Source organism: Acromyrmex echinatior, chromosome 1 (assembly GCF_024713525.1).
Source record: "Acromyrmex echinatior isolate Ae372 chromosome 1, ASM2471352v2, whole genome shotgun sequence".
Lineage (NCBI taxonomy): Eukaryota > Metazoa > Arthropoda > Insecta > Hymenoptera > Formicidae > Acromyrmex > Acromyrmex echinatior.
The window spans coordinates 16986168-17005030 of record NC_141852.1 but is presented as its reverse complement, the minus strand read 5'-3'; the positions used below and the strand labels follow the sequence as shown (position 1 = coordinate 17005030).

The window sequence follows — 18863 nt, the reverse complement described above, 5'->3', positions numbered from 1 at the left end:
AATTCATTCGTTTGAATAATATATATATTAGTTCAACATCTTAATACTTGTTATTTAATATAAACGGTCTTGATCCTATCTTATTAAACTTAGTAATGATTAGATAGTTTCATATATAAACAATATCTTCGATCTCACATGAGATATCTATTTTTTATATAGAATATTGATAAGAGAGAGAGAGGGGGGGGGAGAAAGAGGCGATATAACGTAATAAGATCCTAAATCTCGATACTTTTAAAGTATGAAAAAAAAAGATCTGTATAAAAATTTCGAAAGCGTGTTTGCTTTGTATTCCAACCACGTGTATTTCGCGTCTAATTTTCTCGCCGAGTGTGTTCGATCGTCCCACTGCGTATGTTCAGATAAGAGAAACCGTTTTTCCTGTTAAAGAAGCCTTACCCGCGTCTGCAATTTATATAATTGAAAATTTCGATAAAATGAGCGCTCGTGCAAGCGAGTAATAGCTTCTCGAAGCGGTGACAGCGTCTTCCAGAGCGACGTGCGACGAATTCCACGCTACGACCGCGTAATTCAATTAATTACGATTCTGCGATCGCTCGAACGCAACTTCTCGTGAAAGGGTTGCCCTTCTCTTTCTTTCCATCGGCTCACCATATCGTTTCGCCATTTCGAGCTCCAGCCAAGCAGACTTTTATGGGGCTTGATTTGCGTATTCGCCGTTTGTTTGTGTCGTGTCTGACAGCTGCGCGGTGTTACGTATGTCGATAAGTTAACGTAACTTATCGAAATATATTGATCGATCGTACTGAGTACCGTATAGATATTTATCATGATGCTAAATATAGAGAGAAGATTTGGAATCATTATTTAGTGAAACAATACCGAATTAAAATATGCCATGAATTAATATTTTAATTTATACTCTCTTTTGGAGTAAATCTCACTCTGTAGAGTGAAATCTCTCACAAAAATTGAAAAACGAGTCTTTTTCAACTCTTTTTCAAGACTAGCTTTACTCTTTAGAGTGAGATTCCACTCTGAAGAATTTAAAGAATAAGAATTGATAAATAGGTAGAATGAGACGAGGAGAAAAATGTTAGAATAACGCGTGTAACGAGAAGAGAAATGAATAATAGATGAGGAAATTCAAAATAAGAAACTTAGATACGAAGAACAGATGTACTAAGTTGGCGCAAAATTCAAGACTGAATTGAAGAAATGCAAATTGACTTTTATGTATCGTATAATCGCGGTTGAATAAAATCGAAAGTCACACGTAGACTCGATAGATAAAAAGAGCGCGTATGAGAGACGAAGATAGATCTGGCAAAAAGCTAGACCAGAAAGGCGAAGTGAAGAGGAGAGCAAGAAGGGATAGCCGTCACTTTATCGCATATGCATCGTCGTGGCCTGCCGAGTTTGCAACATTATCGTCATTCACGTGACGCTCCTGGTTTCGAAGGCGGCTGCTCCACTGCTCGTGGGATGACGACCGTGCGTACCGGGGCACGGTGCGAGCGAGCGAGGAGAGGAGAGGAGAGGAAAATAGGGGTAGTCTAGGGATGCGAAGGGAGAGGTATGGAAGGGGGATCGGAGGGATCGGAGGGATCGACCCTCCATCGTTACTCGTGCGGATAGGAGAGCGGGGAAGAGTCCGACGGCGGTGGCGGCGGCGGTGGCGGTGGCGGTGGCGGTGGCAGTGGCGGCGGCGAGCATGCAGTTGACGAGCTGGCGGTTGGGTGGTGGTGGAAGCTGGCGTCGGGGCCGCTGAAGGAGAGGGAACCTCACAGGGTGACGGGCGTGTTGGGGGTCGGGGCGAGCAGGGGGCCAAGCGATTCCGCAAAGCTCGTGCCAGTAGACGGCAGCACTGCGGCCCGGGCGTATCGCAGTTCGCGTCTGATCGTCAGCAACGCGCTTTTGTCTCTACCGCCTGGTCGACCTATCGTCCGTCGTCTCGAGGGTGAAGGTGCCTGCCCGACGATACCCCCTTCACTCCCCCTCTACCCCATCCCGCGTCGCTCGTGCGTGCGCGCGCGCGCGCGCTCGCGCACCTACCCCTTCCTCCGTCCCTTTCCGCCAACCGACGAGGTGGTTCTCCTATTGTTGTGGTCTTGACCGGCCCGCGCGCGTCACCGTCGAGGGTATACATCGCGGCCGGGACCAGCTTTTTATCCCGTGTCTCTACCCCCAGAGATTAGCGTGCGCGATTTGCAGTTGCAGTGCGATCGCGAGAGCTGTATCGGAAATCGCGAGAATATCGGAGATAGAGAGGGGAGGGAGGGAGAGAGAGAGAGAGAGAGAGGAAGAGAGAGGGAGAAAGAGAGAGAAAGAGAGAGAGAGAGGTGATTGTGACAGAGCGACGACACCGGCTGGCCGAACGGATTGCGAGAATTCTAGCGGATTCGTGGCATCCAATATCCGGTCGATAATGCGTCATCGTCGTGATGCAGCTCGGTGACAGCTGAAGAAAGGAACTTCGCACACCACTTCCGTTCCCCTGGGGTGGTTACATGGGCGGGGACTCTGCACAGCGGGTTTCGAGCGATCAGTGACGACAGGCGATGTCGATTGTCGCCAGCACGACGGACATTGTCTTTTATGAGAAAGGATCTAGTTTCTCGTGCTTGGAGACTAGTTAGGGATTAGTCCGAGTTTGGTGTCCTTTGCTCTGAGAATAATTGAAGTGCGAGTTTATCTGGTTCCTCAATCAATATCATATCGTCTCAATTTGTACACGAGTGGAAACTAATATTTTTTTGGAATTCCTAGTTGTAGGGTTATCTAAAGTGAAAAAGCTGCTTAATATCGATTGATATTTTTTATTAACATTAAAAAAATGAGATAATACCGAGTGATAATTATAATCGTCAATTGATTGTTCTTCGCGATTGATCTATTTCGTTTGTCAATTAATTTTGACATCAAAGTTAAGATATATATTTTTGCGTATTCTTCATATTTATTGAATTACATCAAAACTCAACGCTATTATAAAATTCGCTTCGATCAATTCGCAAACTCATCGAATAACGATACTTTATTCTGGGAAAGGATTCTCGCTATTCAAAGAGCGCAGTCGGAAGTTCATGTTTACTGAATTTACCAGGTTTTAATGGGACCTCGTCTCTCCTGAACGAGGTCACGATCCCGGAATCCAACTTTTCCCCCCTCGGGAGTCTTCCACTCATCCTTCGCTCGTGCTTGGCCTGAGATAAATCAATTTATCCACCGAATCAACTTAGCGCTCCGATTATTTACTCCTAGACGTTACAGTGAAGACGTTTCGATGCCACGAATCTTCCAGAAGTCATTCGCATCTGTCATCGGTGGAGACTGCGCGCGTACATCGATACGATTTTTCCAGTCGAGAGAGGTTCACCGTCGTCGAGCCAGCCCTTAAAAGGGAATCTTAATGCAAGGACGACCACGTATATATACGTACAGCTTAATTTTGTGCCGCGCCCGTCTCGTGCGCGATTGTTAATAGTCTCGTCGCCCCACGGAGAACCCGTTGTATGATTGTGTGCTGTGTCAAGTCAGTGAAAGTCAAGTCACGGGTCTGCCCCGCTCTCTGCCTCATGGATAAACGTTCACAGTGACAGCCGACCGGCCCGGACTGGTCCCACGTCCTCGACCTCGGACGACGTAAGTGCTCCATGATGACGTGATCATATCGCCGGTGATCATTCCTCTCGATGATGTGCCCTCGAGACTTTTCGAGCGTCTCCGAATGACAGTGAAATATTATCCGGACATTTTTAGAGCTGGAGTAACTAATGGCATTCATTGACGGTTTAGAAGTAAACGATGAAAGAAACAAGTCAGGTCATAGTTGACTAACGTTAAGTCGAAATATTATTGAGCGATGATTGCGCCAGTTTTAAATTAAAATCTTTCATTTCAGTTACGAAATATCTGTTACGATGATGAAACTTTGGCTCTGTTAAAGAAACATCGATTTATCCCTTATAAGTTTTATAAATAATAAATTATTTTGTCAACTCAAGTAATTAATTTAACATCAACGTTGCATTTGTTATTGGTTCTTTCGAGTGGATATTGGAAATTTATGATGTATTTCTAATATCTAGAGGTTCATTTACTCAAGTTTTGACACTTATCTCCGGGCAAACGTGAAAGCGGAAGTCGGCGTTGTTTGAAATTTAGCGGAGTTAGCGGAAAGCGAACAGTGGGATCATTGATTTATTTGCAACTTAGACCAAACTGTCTGCATGATGAAGTTCAATCAATGATTCAAAGTGATAGCGATTCCAAGAAAAGATATCGCGGTTGGACTACTCGGGCAGCATATCGATTTGCCCGAATGCACTTCGGTATTTGCGAATCGTGATCGGACGTTCGCCAAACTAATTACGTGAAAACATCTCGGCCGGCACTCCGCTGGAATGGCCGTAATCGATAAAGTTTAAATCATCCCGGGAAAAACTTACTGGTATTAGTTGTTAGCATAGTTGAAATTGCGACGCGTCAAATCTCTTTTCCAGCAAATGATTTATTTGAATTATATCCGAACTAAAAAAATGTTTCGTCCATTGAAAGTTATTCTTTTTCCAATCCTCTTAAAACTCACTTCCATTTGAGGTTTAACGGTAATCGCAAGATCAAATGTTTACCTCGGATTTAATTTCTTCTCGAAAACGACTCTCCTGCATAGCAAAAACTACCCACAAAGACAATCGCCATTCTCAATTCAGCGATCAGTGGGAAGATAGTTTCGCTATCGGGTTTTAGTATCGAGAGTCATTCCGAAGGATAAAAAGCACTCACAGCAGCCGTAGCTTTTAAACGAGGCAATTCTAAATTATTGCACTGCGAAATATCGGGTAAAAAAGAGTGCGAGAATATGTCGATCGCGTCGTAAAGTATCGAGACCGATATTCCGATTTGCCATTACGCTACGAGCACTTTCCAACATAATTCATTGTTTTTTTGTTCGTTCAGTTGTTGTTGGACAATCGACCTTTTTGAACGTAATTTTACGGGATTTTACTCTGTTTTTACTTACATTTTCATCGATGTCGATGATAACAGATATATTCATAGATATCGCGCATGGCGGTAAACAATAAAACTTATTCTCCGGCATTATCGATACAAGCGATAACGTAAATGACAATGGCGATAATTGAAGTGTCGAATGACTAATAAAGACAAAATTTACGACGCGATGTATCGCCACGTAATTTCGTAACTGCGACACATTTTAACATTTTTCCAAGCATTTGTAGTGTGCCATCTCAAAGTATCTTTAAAAACTCGCCATTTACATAAAATAATGTTGAAAACTTGCCATAGAATAATGTCGAAAACTTGTATGCAATAAACACATAAGTGTAGGACTTACTGAAGATACTACTTTACGTTCAAATATATTTTTATAATTTATAATTTATGTTTTTTATCAGATGGATTCATTCATTTTCAGAGCTCTCGGACTTCTCGTAGCCAACAAAATATTCTCGCATCATTATATGAGACATGTTATCAGCGCGAGGTTGAGAAGCGTTGTTGAGATTATTTCGAAAATAGCTCCGTTATTTCGAAGCAGCGCAGAACATTCTCCGAATAGTTTACCCACGAAGTTATCATTACTCGAGTCTCCAAGGAAACCGTATTGTCGATAACGGCCAGCAATAATTGTTGCGGAAAAAAACAAAATAGAGCGAGTTTTCCACCCATCATCCATTTTTCCCCCATCAAACTACTTGAATACCATTTTTCACCTTTTTTTCTTTCGTCGCTGTCGTCTTTTCTATTTAGTGCGCGCGGGTGTATACACGCGTAATGTGATTAACGAGTACACGAGAGAATTGTCACGGACAACGGAAGAAGGAGACAAAGAGAAAGAGTGTGAAGAAACAAAGGTACGATGAAGAGAGGGACCAGGGGAAAATACGCGGGCAAAGATCTATTATGATGCGCGCGGGGGAGGGAGATAACAGAGGAGAAAAAGAGGGGAAAAAGGGACGATAAGGGAAGAAAGCCACGATAGATGGAGAGTAAGGGAGAAGCGGATAGCGATAAAGTGAGCGCGCGCAATGAGAGAGAGAGAGAGAGAGTGAGGGCGGGGGGAGGAGAAAGAGAAAGATAGAGAGAGATGGTAGGGAAAATGAATTCTCGTTGGCAGTCAGATAACCCGGTACGATCGATCGGTGAATATCTGCCGCTCCGACGGCGTTGTACACACGCCGCGCTTACACATAGAAACACGCGCCCCATGTACGCGGAAACACGGTTATATTATACATGGCGCAGAGACACGCTTATGTACCGTCAGGTATGCGCCACGCTACGTACGTGTATGTAGATTTATGCGCTCGCGTCCCTGTGTTTATGCGTGTGTTCGCGCGCGTGTGTATATATATATACATATATATATACACACACACACACATACACGTAGCCGCACATAGAGAGTAGAGACCCCGTCTGCCGGCGCGACTTCGTGAACGGGAGGTGGAACGCACATGCACTATGCATGAATGCGTGCACATACACTCTGGACCCGGCTGGATTTATTCCCGGCACGGCGGAACTTTGCGTCGCGTGGAAACGGGAGAGGAATGCGAGAGGAAGAGAGCGAAAAGAGCTCTGCGGCGAGAGTCGACGAACGCCGTCCGTCCACATGGACCGCCAAAGGGGTCGTCAAGGGATATTTTCGCATATTTTCGATCTCTGTCAGAGAATGCGTGCTAACAAGGATTAGAATAAAGATTAGAATAAAGAGTCGGAGACATTATTTCAGTGAGAGTTTGAAATTTTTTTTCAACAAAATATATTTTGGCATAGAAATAAACTTTGCAACGATATCAATATAATGTAGTTTACAATTATGCACTGGAAAAAGAGTCTGATTTCATTCATTGGAATTTTGATGGAAGGTGAACAAATGAAAATTTTCTGACTAAATCTGTCAGAATTCTAAATTAAAACCAAATGTCCAATATAATGTCCGTTTATAATGATCAGTATTCTGGTTGATGTGATCAGAATATGCTAGTTTGTTCATTTTTAATTAGAAATTTTTCTCAGTACCGTGATATCTATTATTATTTATTTATTTTTTATTATTACGCTTGCTTGTTTTATCGATCGTTCCACGTTCCTGTTTAGTGTTATAAAGGAAAAATCGTGCAGACCTATTGAGATAATTGACAGCGTTTGAAAAATTTAACTGAGCCTTTAATTTCTTGATGCGCATGCTAATGTCGCGTTTAATGAGACACGCCAACGTCTATTCGCTCGTTCCGTTCGGCTTGTATGGCGGGCAGAAATTATGAATGGTTCTCGCGCGGAGCGCATTTCGGGATGCGAATCTCATTTTATCGCATATCCATCTCGCCTTTCTCTCTACGGCCGTATTACCGGTATACGCGCCGCGGACGTTTTAATATTACAAGCGGTGCGGTGGAGTACTAAATGATTCAGAAATCCGCGTTTATTTCGGGTCACCGCGCGCGATTATCCTTCGTAGAGCTTCGATGGATCTCTCGATCGTCAACGTGAACTACGCAGACTCGAATAGCATCCCTCGCTCATATTTAATTGCCCGCTTTGCTCTCGTCACAGCTCGTCCTCCACACTGGTCTTCAGCGGTGGCAGCATTTCCATCGAGTCACACCGGAAATTATTCACGAACGTGAAAATCGCGTCGAGGGGCGGAGAAACGAGAGCCCCATCAAGCAGGTTAAATTTACTAAAAAAGAATTCCTCGATTTTCGATAATCTCTTGGAAATATAATTTTAATCGTAGCTTCAACGCGATCGTTTTCCCAATATCGCGCGCACGTCGATGCTACTTGTGGCGAAATAATTTCAAGCAGATTATTTTAAGTTTTTTTCGCATGCATTAAAACTTTTCAGTCTTAAATTTTTCAACATTTGTATTATTAAATTGCTTCATCAATTTAATTTATGATATTACGTACTTCAGTTTTAGTCCAGGATTGTATTTGAAGACCGACAAGTAATTGCTGCGCAGTTTGTTTTAACTCGAAATTGTAAGATTCAAGTAAAAATATTAGGCATCAAGATCCGCTTTAATTGAACGTGACCTTCTTCGCTTTATTAAATTTTTAATTATAATTCTCTTTATTTCCTTTATAACAGAAATAACAAGTCTAATTGTTTTTCAGTTGCGGATAGTACTTTAATTGAGTTTTAATTTTTAACTGAAAGATTAAAACGCGCACGTGCGATAATTTTTTATGAAGCTTATGATAAAGAAAGTTTGACTCTAATTCTGTTGAAGAACTTATCATTAAGTCATAACACAATTTGTAGCCAAATTAGCTCTTTAGCTCATAAATGAGTTGTTCATAGATGTTACAAGCACAATACCCACCGGTTGTTCTACTCCTTCGAGCTTTTTAAAATTGATCATCTGAAATTTTAATAATCTCCTTTTACCACCATAATCTTTGCATCCGCGCGATTCAGCCGAGAGGTGATTAAAACTCCACGTTAACGAGGTATACATACATATTGTACGTACACTATAATGCATGATAATAAATTCTCATGCTTTAGTAACGAGTTCCCTACGTTTTCTCGTTGAAGAAAAATGTCGACATGAATTGTGCGTGCAGCTACGTCGAGGCGAGAAAGTGTGGTCTGCTGTCTGTCAATATTCCTCCGGATACTTGACTTGCATGCAAGTCGGGCGTACGCATAGATAAAACGCGCGGCACGTCCGCGGACGGCTTTTGTCGCTTAACAAGGGTTGTGCAATATACAAACGACGATGATGCCGATGACAGTGACGACGGTGACGACAGGAGTTACGCGAATTTACTTGTGATCACATAATGCTTCGAGGACATCGTATCCTTTCCTGCATTTCCGAGATTGAATTTTCTTTCCTCGGCACACTTGCTACAGTGACGCAAATAACGTCCACGATATTTGATATATGAGATCGATTAATCCTTTTAACGCTGAAATGGTTTTTCGACATTATCCGTAAATGGAGACTGTATATGAGAGTCAGCGGAAATTTATAGATACCTTGAATCTTCTCTAATAGGAGCAGTAAAGAAATTAAAGGATCAATTTTTGCTTTCATCTTTCGTGCTCACACCTCCTGAGAATTTTATGCCAGTTACACGGGAGGCAAAATGACTTTAACATTTTTAATTGATTGCCGTATTTACAGCTTTTGTTCTTTAAAATTAACGTTGTATTGTAAGACATGGAAATGCAGTGACTTTTTAAAGATTTTAATTTTAACAGATTTTATATTAAAAATTTTATATAATATTATATTAAAGATTTTATATTAAAATAAATTACAAGATAAAAGTTCTTGAAAATGCGCTTTTTATTTAAAAAAAGATCACAGTTTTTTAATTTTTAATAACTTTTGATTAAAATTTATGACTGTATTTTTTCTGAAGAACAAAGAAAATCGTTTTCGAAAATAACGACGTGTGAAGTTATTGTACAAAAGATTATTTGATCTAAGAGTATGATTTTTTAGAGATATAAAGCTTCAAACTTTTTTCAGGACCACGAAGGATTAATCGAAGAAAATTTCATCCGAAACTTAATACTTTTAAAATTGCAATTATCGCTTTTTACACCTTTGGGGCGTCCAGATTTTCAATTTTGTTCTAATTTACAAAAATATGAGATTTACGATAGATGTATTATTTAGAATTGCCAAAAGAATTGATCATTGGTTTCAAAGAGTTTATCTGACATTTTCAATAGAGAGAATTAAAGATTAATTAAATCTTATTCTATTTGAAAAACGCACGTACACGATTCGTGGCAGTTTCCACGAACGAAAAATGGATAAAATAGTGGACTTAAAGGGGTCACCTGCACTGGTAAATCGGTTCGTAGGTAGAAAAGAACGACCGGTATTCCCCCGAACCGGTTGGTCGCGATAGGAAGCCAGTAAAAATCAGTGAACAAGCGAGTTGGCCTGGTCTTTCTGGTCGACTGGATTTTATCGCGACGTTCAGTGCATTCGTCCGCTTGACAAAATATGCATGTGTGCGTACGCATGCGGAGTGTAACGTGATACGTATAATGGGTTATACGCGTGCAGCGTCCAGATTACACTCATGTACAGTAGGTGCGTGCACGCATATGCGTGCCATTGGCGTAACGTTGCCATTTCCTGCACGCCCTGCGATACCTGCTATAATGTTGGCCATAAAGGATAACGACGTATCTCGGTGATTCGTGAAACACACGGCACGCCTCGTTGTAACGACAGAAAATGAGAGTAGCGAAAAACGTGGATTAATAAGCTGATAGAACGGTATCGGAGAGCAAGCGGGTGAACAGGACGGGACGAGGGTGATTCGGATTAGAGGAAAAAAAAACGTGCAGCCCGAGAAGATTATAGAGGTCATAAAAGGGGACTAATGACTTCCTGGCGATCAAAAGAGTTGATAAAAATCTGTTGAAGATGATGAGTAAAAATAAATAGCTAAATTCTCGAAGTGAAATGCGAAACGTTTATGAATTATATTCACCTGCTGCTAAGATTATCACATTCCATCAATAAATTTCACCCGGAAATAATTATGCACATACTTAACATTGGTTTATCTAACTACATCGCTCAGTTCAATCGCTCAATCGATCAGCTTGTCTTAATTATTATCTCATAAACTATTCACGTGTCGTGTTCCAGTTCTTATGCATATTTTCTTAGTTGAAACGCAATTTGCCTCCTAATTGACTCATTATCGACAGCACCAAGATAATTCGGTTTTATTCACATCTTGCATCATTTTCGTATTATCTAGCTAAGAGGAGATTTTATTATCTATATGTTTTTGCATATACAGAAAAATATATACTGTACACAAATAATTACTTGTTTCAAGTATTTCAAAAGTTCATATATCCGCAAATCTTTTGTAAGTTTATCACAAACATCAAATTTATATTCCAAATATATTCTCAATCTTAAGTTTGGTGCTCAATTCAAAATTATTAAATTGAAACCAATTTTATTTGTTATTTATATAAAGTCGTTTTTTGATCAATTTTATTCTTAAAAAAAATTCTTGTTTAGAGTATAAATAATAATGAACTTTTTTTTAACTTGTAATAAGTATAAAGTTATTTTTCTTAATTTGTACTAAATTTAAAATTATTATCAAGAAAAAATTCTTTGTTAAAAATAACCGTTATTTAAAAAAAAATAATTGAGTAATAATTTTTTTTAGTAATGATGTTCCTCTATATGTATGTGTATATCTTCTGGTCAGTGATGTTTGAAATGTTCATATTTTAATTTATAGTAAAATATACAAGTTTTTTTATTATTACTGTTATAAAACTAATTTCTATATCACATTAAATTATAATAAAAAAAGGACATAATAAATTTTTCAGAAAATTTTCAAACATAATATCTGATGGGAGAATAAATATATGTGTAGGGGAAAGAGAGAGAGAGAGAGAGAGAGAGAGAGAGAGAGAGAGAGAGAGAGAGAGAGAAGAAGAGAAGAGAGAATTGTTTGCTCATCGTAATATTCAATTTAAATTACCATTGTACGGTAAAGGTAGAATGTTACAAATATTTACACTTATTTTGCTCAGTTTGCTTTAGGGCATTGATAAAAAATGAATTATTGCATGAAAAACTTGAATTATTGTGACAATTAATATTAAATTGTATAATTGTATGTATAATAACGTGCATATTTTTTTAATTGAATACGTGAAATATAATTATCGAAAATTGGTATTTTAAAAGCTTCGTGGACAATAAAAAAGAAAAAAAAAAGCAGAGATAGAGAACGAATCTCGAGGACTTTGAACCGTAATAAATACGCCGCTGCTTGCATTCGCATGCACGCACACACATATGTGTGCTTACACACCACACGCGGGTTTCCGTGCAATCATTAATTAGATTAGCATATGCCGGAAAAAGATGCTGTCCGCACGTAATGCGTCCACCTATATCCGTCGGCAACGAAGATGCTATTATCTCGACGTACGTTAATTATATTACGGAATATCATCCGTCGTTGTCGCGCAACCATTTCTTTTTCTTTCTTTTTTTTTACTATTTATATCTCGTGTGCGAGACTTGCGAGTGTAAAAATAAAACCCACTGATATGACGATCTAATATACTGAATTATTTTTACCTCACGGATACGCACTTTATCGATACCTATATTGAAATCTTGCTCAAAAGCGTGGTTACATTTGCTTTGCTTTTACATCGTAAAAAGATAACGTGAATCTGATTAACATAAAGTGCATAATATTTCTTCTACTTCTTTTTCTAAGTATTTCACAAAATTGTCAATAATTCCGTTTCTAGAATATTTATAAATTTTTTTGTCGGAGGAATTTTTAGAAAAATTTTGACAAAATTTTTATTGCAATTTTCTAGTATTTAATTAAATTCTCTTTTGATTTAATTCTCTGAAATTGTACGTTCTGAATCTGTATAAATAGTTAAATTTCATTATTTTTTTTCATTTCGTACTTGACCATGTTGTTTCATCGCGAGTTTGATGGAGAGCCCATTTTTTATTTTCAATCGCTTGCAATTCGAAGACAAGTAGCATCTCGGCATTCTGATCAAGGAAAAAAAAAATACTTCGAATTCGAGAGACTTTCTCTATTCAGGCACGTATCATATATGTATATGTGAATCGTACTTCAGAGGCCTGCAGGCAGCACGTAAGAGCTCTTCTCTTCGCTTATACGTGATCGAGATGCTCTCGCGCGCGCGCGCGCGCGCGAGGAGCACATAAGCAAGCATATAACGCTCGTGTGTATCTGCCGGAATGCAACGGCCTAGGTGAAATGCCTGGCTCTGTGCCAGAGACTTTAACCTCAATTTGCAATAAAACACACACGAGGGAGAGAAAGAGAGAGAGAGGGGAAGGGGAGGGGGGAGGAGAAGAGAGGCAGAATATACGAGAGGGTGGATTCTTTTGCACGAACGCGCACGCGGCTCATTTCATAGAACCTCGCTCTCTTTTCTCGTACAGAAATGCGAAAGTGCATGCAGCCAACAAAGGGCGACCTGTGCACAGCGAGGAATGCCGAATGAATTTTTTTGTAATATTAATTCGAGAAATTTCTCTTGATTCTTTGGTCATGACTTTGGAAATCTTGTCTCGCGCTTTTATACGGTGACGTAATACTTCAGAAGATTAGATCTAAATGTCGGAGTTATTACGTTATTAGTACTTGTTGCCGGTATTTCTGTGCGAGAATTAACATCATTGGCGATCTTATTGTAACGATTGTGACTGATATTTATATAATTGAAGTAGCGTTATGCAATATTAATTTTTAACGAATGTTAAAATATATTTTATATTATTAATGTTGATAAAGAAGGAGATATATCATATATCGAGACAAAAAGAATAGATAAGGACGTTAATTTTATTACTGTAAATGAAAGTTATTATAAATGAAAAATAAAATTAGAAGTATAGAATTAATATACATTTGATAAAAGATTGGATCGATACTTATATAACAGAAAAAAGAATATTAATTCTCTGAAGACTACCTTCGTATTTGCGTTTGTTTGTATCGTGTTGCGATCTGCAGAAAACGTGTAATCATGCGAAGTAATCGCGTTTGGTATGCTGAGGAAGATTACAATATGCCAAACGGCGTCATATCCCGGAGAGGAAACTTGGTGTAAAAAATTTCAGTAATTTAGCGAAGCGCTCTCAAGACCTAACTTCATTTTTGCGGAAGTCTAGGATTTTATTAAGAGATGCCTGAAATACCCTGCCACGATGGATTCCAGTAATTTAGTCTGCACTTATTTTCGTTCCCTTTCTTTTCATTGCTGTGCACTGCAGTATTATGTTACAGTAGTATGTTACATTATTTCGTGATTTAACTAATATAGAGCATTTTTTCTCCTTTCTATCTTACGTAGTTTTAACAACAAGTTCGTCTAAAATTTTGAAAAAGAATGAATTCCGAGCGATTGAGAATAAAATATTTCTTCTCGAGATAGCATGAAAACGTTGCTGTTTGTTTAAAGTTTAGTCTTTCAAAGTGTTAGTTTGTAATTTTGCATTAATTATAACGCCCCTTGAGGGTCCTGCTAAGGAACATTAGACTCCAAACTCGTAGAATTTGTCGTTAAAATTTGGTCGTCGTTTCCGCGTGTATACGCGAGACATTTGCTCACTCACGTTTATCTTGAAGCGCGCTCGCGTTCACGTTCGTTTATCACCGCGGCAATAAACGCGGCAGTTAAACAAAGACGGCAACCCGTTTTGTCCTGGTCCGCCTCGTTCCTTCCACGCTGTTCTTCGGATGCTAGTGACTTTACGAGCGACGACGAAGAGCCCGGACTGTTACGATTATCTGACTGCGGGTATATACGTACATACGTACCACATATATCGCAGCAAGGACGAAGAATAATGAAATACAACGACGACGACGACGACGACGAAAATGATGTGGGAAGGAGATAGAGACTTCGAGCCATCGCGAGTCTATAAAGTCTTGCGGTTGGCTGCGCGACTTTTTTACCCATTGCAAAAGTTGCACGAATGTCACATCGTGCTATCGATTGCTCTGAAAGATGTAACAAATGTCTTTTATCTGTTTTATACGTTTGAGATGTTTAAAACGATTATTTCTTGCGTTTCCACCGCATGGAATGCAGCAGTTTTTAATTCCGACATTATTTCCACTTATACTTTAAATAAACGGATATTTGTTACAAGCATTTCCTGAAAACAAGGCAAGACATTTTAGCGATTTTTCTTAATTCTTTATTACATTATTTTTTACTTGTTCATTACTGCTTTACATATTATTATAAGATTATTATTATTTTGACGAGTTCTGTAATCGTCGAAAATCGATTCTGCCGCAGTGTATAATTATAGTTGAGCCGCAATGTCCATGGCGTGTCTGTAATCTGCGTGATCGGTCGAGCTATAATAAATCGCTACAATCGTTTATTTTAATCCACAGTCAGCTGACTCTGAAAGAAAGCATTTTCGTTGCACGCGATGTATCAGCATTCGATGCTTAATCTATGTCTGTGATTTGTCTTCGTTAAAAATCAGAATAATAGTAACGTTTATTTAAGTAGATCAATCTATTTTAAAATCAAACAAGGAAGAAAGTACCAAACAGGGTCGAGGCTAGATTAAGTGTTTATAATAATATTTCTATGTAAATTTTAAATTGTACCTTTCAATTATGTAAACTGCGCGCCAGTATCTCTCTACTTTTATTCAGAATTTATTTTCTTGTAAAATATTACTAAAAGTTTATAAAAATATTTCTACATGTTTGAATGATCAATAAAAAGTTACGTTTGCACACTGAGAGAAAAATTTTTGGTATCTGTAACTATATTTACATATTATTATGATTATTGCTGCTATGATATTAGTAACAATATAACTATATATCCAATATATTTTTAAAACAGATATATATATTGACAATCGAAAATGATCATGAATTGTAGTAGCAATTATGGTTACAAAAGTTATGTCTCAGTGTAGTTGTATTTATATATATATATATACAATATATATAAATTATTATATTTATATTAATTCTTACGTCATATTGATTCTCTAATTATCAAAAAAATAATTTGTCTCTTTTATTGGTTATTTAGCCACGACCCGGAAGAAGGCCTCGAAGGCGACCTGGAAACGCAGCGCAGTTACAGACAACTCCGAGGGTACAAAGCCCGATATCGCAGCAGCTCGAAAAAGGTCAGTGACTTTCGAGTTTTAACTTTTCTCTTGAAACATCGATACATGCACAATTATGGGTTGTTCTCAATTTATATTTAAAAAAATTATTTTATCACGAGGAAAGGTTTTGATATTAATTATCAGTAAGTATCTATAAAATATGTGACACAAAATATCGCATCATTATTGACTGTCATTCGTCAAAAATCAAAGAGCCACGTTTTACCAAACATTTATTTGAAATACAACATATAAACATTTATTATTACACGTTTTAACATTATTGTGTTTGAACGAATTGTATCCAAGAATTTTATATATGCAAGTATTACGATATTTAAAGTAATTAAGTTTATTGTTGATTTCGAAGTAAAGAACTTTCCAGAAACTTAAGTTTCTCGGATTTTTCCGTAAATGATAGTCAATTCCGAAAGCGAGGAACTTCTCTCGAAACGACCGGCGATAATCGCGAGTGGCGTGCTATTTGAAATTGAGATTTAATGAGAACGCAAATGGAGAGAAACTCTCTCTTGTAGGAAGTGCGGGAGCAGCTCGGTTGCCCGAAATTCATTAGTCGGTTCGCGGAATGTCTGCCCCGCTAATTTCTCTCTGGGGTGGAAGTGGTGCGGTATTTGCGCGCTGATGAATACTGTTTTAATCGTGTTCCAAAGGTAGTGAACTTTCGTAGCAGAGCTCGCACAACGTCGTAGTTTCTCCGACTTCATCGAGAGGTGAATTCGAAGCGGGCGCCATGCGCCGATAAATCTTTTTAAGTCGATGAACGCAATCGGTCGGTCGACCGATACTCGGGTCAGGTCAGCACAATCGCAGCCGATGGCCGTTAATCGTTATCGGATAGTAAAAGCTTATCCGGCGCTCGGTTTCTGATACCCGTTACCACGGTCTCATTCGACGTGCCATTCTTACCTGTGTTTGTCGGGAGGGGATCGTTTCACCAATCGATCGTACCGAGCAATCTCGCCCTCGCGCGCGCGTAACAAGACGAACGAAAGGGTTCTGATTTAACAACGTGATCCCTGGCGTCTCGGGTATCATAATAAAAGCGCGATAAAAGAACTGTGATATCGCGCTCGCGTCGTGTCGTACATCGACAAGCGCTCGTAAACATCGCGAGTTAGGGCGCAGGAAGTGCGTAAAAACTGATTGTTGCTAAGGAAAATAATACCATTGCTATTTCCGATACGAAACAGAATGAGACCTGAAACTCTGTTATAGTTTTTTCACTTTCCAAGTTATACAAGTATATTTAGGATGTTTCTAGATCAAAGAATAATCTGTGTTAATTCAAGAAAATCTGTCTCTAATGCGCGTAGGTATTGTTTTTAATTAATATGCAAACATTTCTCTTTCGTTAGGACGTAGAAATAATTTTCACGTCACGAGCGATTGAAAATTGTTTTTGCAGCATAATTTAACAGTAAATTCCTAAACTTTATTGATTATCGCGATGATGCATGATACATGAAAAATCATTTAACTTCAAATATTAAAAGATTAATAACTCACAATGATTACCATTGTAGAAATATAATCTTCGAATGAAGGAATTTTTTAAGTATTTTTAGTCGATCTGAATAAATTACACGTTTTTATGCATTCAACATAACACACTGAGAAAAATACTTAAAAATTTATTTATATGATATGAAATTTATTTCACTGAAATAAATCCTCATTTGAATATATAGCGAAATAAAATTTTATTCCTAGCAAATAAATCATCCATTTTATTTTTTTACCGTTAATGAGATATATTTCACAGAAATATATATTTTGTCATAACAGTGTCATAACAAAATTTTTTTATTAACCAATAAATATCAAGGAAAACGTCACATATGACATTTCGTTGCAAATATTTCGACTTTTTTTTTCTCAGTGCAGAGAAACATTATTTGTGTTTAATTTCTCGAGAACATTAATCTAGAAATATACGTCATAACATCGCACAAAGTTGCTGAAGTGTCTCGGATACACACATAAGAAATAGCACCGCCAATAAACCGCCAGTCGAGGCGGTTATCGAGGCCAATAACTATAACTCTCCCCCTCCATGTCTGTACACCGACGTCAAGGCGGAAGAGTCTATGTAGTCGTGAGCTACCGCATAGTTCTGTCGACCCAGTGTCCAGGTCTTCGGCGTGGTCGATGAAGCGAGGTCAAACGGGGTCGTCGTCGCCCTCGTCCTCGTCGTCGATAGATGCGCACCGAATCGACCCGTGCGAAGGTCAGACAAGCCGGGCTCGGTGACTCCTCGTCTCCTCCATGCCTCCGAGCGATTCGACCGCGTTCATTCATGGACTCGGGAGGCTGCCAGGAATCGGGGCGTTATTTCGAGTGCAAGAACCGGCCAGTGATACGATACTCTGGTCCCGAAAAAAGGGTGTAACACAATTGAGGGTGGTAGGACGAGGTAGTAGGCGATGGAAGATGCAGTGAGAAAAGGAACGGCGGATGAGAGGACGGAGGAACGTATTGGGAGAACGAGTTACGGGAGAGGACGCGAGAGGAGAAGTGGAGGGAGAAGGAGTATATAGTCGTATATAGCCGAGGGACGAGGGAAATAAATGGTTCGAGGAACCGGCAGAAACCGGTCCGCGGACAAAAGACACGTTGCCGGCACCGTCTGAACCGCCATCGAGCAATTCAAGGGGTGAGAAAGAAGGAGAAGAAGAAGAAGAAGAAAAAGAGGAATCGCATCGGAATAGTGCGAGACGTGAGGGGGTGAGAATGGGGGAAAGGCTGACTCAGGAGGAAGAAAAGGATCGTGGTGATTCCGATGGAAGAGGACGGTAACCTCCCACTGGTCTAAAGTCTATGTTACGCTCTAAAATACGCGATAGAATTTTATACCTTGAAATAATAATTGCGTAATAATATCTATGTTTATAAAATTAAAACGCGTTCTTTAATCTTTCATAACATACTATGTATAGACAATTTTATATAATTACACAAAAGTGCCAGATATACGAATAAAGGAAGAAATTGAAATATCCAAATAATTCATAGTCTATATTCAGAACACGTTTATAACAATGTTAGCGCACATTTAGCGCATATATAGTTCATGTTACATTAGAATTTCACGTTATTATTAGAATTTTAGAAATAAAAGCGCGATAAAAGCAATTGTGTAAATTCGGATCTGTATGTTTAAATT

The 18863-nt window shown here is 38.9% G+C and overlaps 1 protein-coding gene across 7 annotated transcripts in view; it reads left to right on the top strand.

The window, feature by feature from the left end:
* Positions 1 to 18863, top strand: part of Kdm3 (Lysine demethylase 3) — a 325601-nt gene that overhangs the window by 92252 nt on the left and 214486 nt on the right. For all 7 annotated transcript variants that reach the window (XM_087407663.1, XM_087407674.1, XM_087407682.1 and 4 more), the window contains exon 7: positions 15598 to 15697. In XM_087407663.1, the coding sequence (XP_087263789.1) occupies positions 15598 to 15697 (100 nt within the window). The remainder of the gene's footprint in view (positions 1 to 15597; positions 15698 to 18863) is intronic.